Raw genomic sequence first — 4,074 nt, 5'->3', positions numbered from 1 at the left:
ATATATATATATATATATATATATATATATATATATAACAAAAAATTTCTTATCTTTTAACAAATTTTCCCTAAATTTAATCTATAATATTGTATTTTTTTGTCGTCGACTTCTCGAGAATTATTAAATTTTTGACCAAATTTAATCGTATACCTATACGGAAGGAAGCATATTTAAAGTCATAAAAAGTTGCTGTGGGGAGATGGCTATTGAAGCAGCCAATCATATCATGCCACGTCAGAAAAGCTCGTGATGACATTGTACGTGGCATTACAAGATGTCTGGTGAAGAACTCATCCCCTATCCATACAAAAACCAAAACCAGTCAGAAAGAGATAGAAAGCGTAGAACAGAGTTCGAGATATTTTCCTTCAATTTTTCGTAATTAAATTATCGTTTCCGAAACAAATGACGTGAAAGTTCTTCAAAATTGAATTATTTGTAATCCTGAAAACTTGATTTGTGATAGAAGAATCAATGGAGTGCTTTGGAGCTCGAAACATGACGGCAACAATGGCGGTTTTTACGTGCCCTAGATTCACGGACTGTAATATCAGGCACAAATTTTCGTTACTGAAACAACGAAGATTTACTAATTTATCAGCATCGTCTTCGTTGCGTCAAATTAAGTGCAGCGCTAAAAGCGACCGTTGTGTAGTGGATAAACAAGGGATTTCCGTAGCAGACGAAGAAGATTATGTGAAGGCCGGTGGATCGGAGCTGTTTTTTGTTCAAATGCAGCGGACTAAGTCCATGGAAAGCCAGTCTAAACTTTCCGAAAAGGTGAATTATTCGATTACCATTCTCGTACTTATTACTAGAGCTTTGTGTTTGTTTGTTTGTTTGTTTTCTGGTTTCTCTCCACAATCTTCTCATTTACTACATTTAGTTAATATTCTCTGAAAGAGTTTCGATTCAATCGATCGACTAGTAAGTAAGGTTTATGTTAAGTGTCAATTGCGTATGCATCTTCACCATTTTTGGGACACTAAAAGTCTGTCTGTGAATGAGGACTTTTGAACTTTTCTTCATGAAACAACAATCCTTCCAAATTTCTTTGCATACAACCAGATGTTATTTTCCAGTAGCAAATTCTGAATCAGTTATCTGTTTGTTATTTCCTGAAAAACTTCACCTCGTTGATGCAGCTAGCACAGATACCAATTGGAAATTGCATACTTGATCTGGTTGTAATCGGTTGTGGCCCCGCTGGCCTTGCTCTTGCTGCAGAATCAGCCAAACTAGGGTTGAACGTTGGACTCATTGGCCCTGATCTTCCTTTTACAAACAATTATGGTGTTTGGCAGGATGAATTTATAGGTATAGATATCCTTGATTTCCACTTTTTGTATGTAGAATTTCTTATACAGATTGATTTCAATCTCTAATGGCAACCAATCACCATATTCTTTCAGGTCTTGGACTTGAAGGATGCATTGAACATTCTTGGAAAGATACTCTTGTATACCTTGATGATGATGCTGATCCCATCCGCATAGGTCGTGCATATGGCAGAGTTCATCGTGATTTACTTCATGAAGAGTTGTTAAGAAGGTAATAATACTCCTTTTGGTTGTTTCCAAATTCCAATATATAGCAAACTACTTTTAAGTCTAATTCCTGTGAAGCTTATTAGGTGTGTGGAGTCAGGTGTCTCATATCTAAGCTCCAAAGTAGAAAGAATCACTGAAGCTCCAAATGGCTATAGTCTCATTGAATGTGAAGGCAATATCACTATTCCATGCAGGTAGACTATATCACTAATTTATAAACTTTTATATATGTAAATGTAATATATGTCCTAAAATCTAAGTTTTATAATAATACTTTTCTTTCTTTTAGGCTTGCTACTGTTGCATCAGGGGCAGCTTCAGGGAAATTTCTGGAGTATGAACTTGGGGGTCCCCGTGTTTGTGTCCAAACAGCTTATGGTATAGAGGTTGAGGTAAAAACACAAATCAAGCCATATACTAATAATGATGAATTTGAATATTGAGAATATCTATATATTTATATAAATTTGTTATTGTAGGTTGAAAACAACCCCTATGATCCAGATCTAATGGTGTTCATGGATTATAGAGACTTCTCAAAACATAAACCGGAATCTTTAGAAGCAAAATATCCGACTTTCCTCTATGTCATGGCAATGTCTCCAACAAAAATATTCTTCGAGGAAACTTGTTTAGCTTCAAGAGAAGCCATGCCTTTCAATCTTCTAAAGTCAAAACTCATGTCACGATTAAAGGCAATGGGTATCCGAATAACAAGAACGTACGAAGAGGTGCTATTGACAGACACACAGTAAATCAAGGACTCCACATATCTAACAGATAGAGACTTGTACTAATTTGGTTTTGTTTAATATTTTGAAGGAATGGTCGTATATCCCCGTAGGTGGATCGTTACCTAATACAGAACAAAAGAATCTGGCATTTGGTGCTGCAGCTAGCATGGTGCACCCTGCCACAGGGTATTCAGTTGTCCGATCTTTGTCAGAAGCTCCTAATTATGCAGCAGTCATTGCTAAGATTTTAAGACAAGATCAATCTAAAGAGATGATTTCTCTTGGAAAATACACTAACATTTCAAAACAAGGTATAGTGACCCAACCTCTGAGGCTTCACTTCTAATTATGGAATCAAACACTCTGAATTTCTTTTTGATTAATATAAATTGTTTTAATTTAAGCATGGGAAACATTGTGGCCACTTGAAAGGAAAAGACAGCGAGCCTTCTTTCTGTTCGGACTATCACACATCGTGCTAATGGATCTAGAGGGAACACGTACATTTTTCCGTACTTTCTTTCGTTTGCCCAAATGGTATAATCTTTTTCATTTTAAAACCTTCCACTTGGTACAATTTTCATTTCAGACCTTTCACTTGGTAGAATTTGCATTTTAAACCTTTGAGTATAATTTTTATGTAGGATGTGGTGGGGATTTTTGGGGTCTTCTTTATCTTCAACGGATTTGATAATATTTGCGCTTTATATGTTTGTGATAGCACCTCACAGCTTGAGAATGGAACTGGTTAGACATCTACTTTCTGATCCGACAGGGGCAACTATGGTAAAAGCATATCTCACTATATAGATTTAGATTATATAAATAATACCCATATCTTGCATATATATAAGCCTTATTTATTTGTTTTGTATCCTTACAACAACATACTCGTTAATTATATGTTTTTTAAGTAATGCTCACAATATTTTTTTGACCAACTTATACTGTTGTGTGGACTACTTTGGAATGTGTTATGTGAAAATGAAAATAAATACTAGTTATGTAGTGTAAACTATATGGACGTATTAGATCATCTTTTATGAAGAAAAGAATATGTTCAAATTTGTGATGAGATTCAAACGCTATAGACGTGGTAAACTCGATATAGGAGGATAAAAAATGATTTTTAAAGGAAAAGTATGAGTTAGAGTCAACTTGACTAATATAGTTAATTAGCGATTAATTAAGAAATAATTGATCCAAGCTTGAGTGCTTGACTATAGACTATAGTAACCAAAAATTATTGAGTCGTTTACCAGAATTAATAATATCATAATTATTGACTCATGTGTTGTCAACATAAAATAATAAAAAAACTAAATTTAAAAATTCATTACATACTATATGAAAATTTATTCGTACCAATGAGGCAATGAGTGACGGTTGAGTGTATTACCACATGTTATCCGAATATAAATATTAATGATAGTAAAATAAAAGATTAAGTAATTTATCTAAACAAATATATTTTTAGTATAATTAGGTTGATCGGCAACATTTTTTTATATATATTTAGCTAATTATATAATGTGGTATATGATTACAACAATTATATTCACATAATAATATTTTTTTTAGAAGGAGAAATTTGTAATGAAAAAGAAAACTAGCAAAGCTAAGAGCGCAAACAAGAGTTGTATTCGGCAATTACGTTACAAGTCAAAACACCAATTAATCCAAAAACTTTTTCTTACGGCTATTCACCCAAAGGACACCACAATATAAACATCCAAAGAAAGAATGAAAAGCAATCACATTAGAATAAACTTTAAGATTATTGAATT

The 4,074-nt window shown here is 33.5% G+C and overlaps 1 protein-coding gene across 1 annotated transcript; it reads left to right on the top strand.

The window, feature by feature from the left end:
* The first annotated feature begins 307 nt into the window (after nt 1-307).
* On the top strand, nt 308-3,228 carry LUT2 (Lycopene beta/epsilon cyclase protein). The gene is made up of 9 exons (XM_079008907.1): nt 308-783; nt 1,149-1,320; nt 1,416-1,554; nt 1,637-1,747; nt 1,843-1,945; nt 2,033-2,284; nt 2,376-2,598; nt 2,692-2,824; nt 2,932-3,228. Exons 1-9 carry the CDS (start codon nt 478-480, stop codon nt 3,095-3,097), a joined length of 1,605 nt encoding a protein of 534 aa, XP_078865033.1. The 5' UTR covers nt 308-477; the 3' UTR covers nt 3,098-3,228.
* Nucleotides 3,229-4,074: the final 846 nt, after the last annotated feature.

Source organism: Lactuca serriola, chromosome 7 (assembly GCF_051521515.1).
Source record: "Lactuca serriola cultivar US96UC23 chromosome 7, Lser_US96UC23_V15, whole genome shotgun sequence".
Classification (NCBI taxonomy): domain Eukaryota; kingdom Viridiplantae; phylum Streptophyta; class Magnoliopsida; order Asterales; family Asteraceae; genus Lactuca; species Lactuca serriola.
Note: the sequence above shows the minus strand (reverse complement) of the source record. Positions and strands in the feature narration are given on the sequence as shown.

Coding starts and splice junctions, on each gene's coding strand:
- LUT2 (XM_079008907.1), top strand. CDS start 478: ATGGAGTGCTTTGGAGCTCGAAACATGACGGCAACAATGGCGGTTTTT. Junction 1,748..1,842: donor AATATCACTATTCCATGCAG/GTAGACTATATC, acceptor TCTTTCTTTTAG/GCTTGCTACTGTTGCATCAG. Junction 1,946..2,032: donor CTTATGGTATAGAGGTTGAG/GTAAAAACACAA, acceptor TTGTTATTGTAG/GTTGAAAACAACCCCTATGA.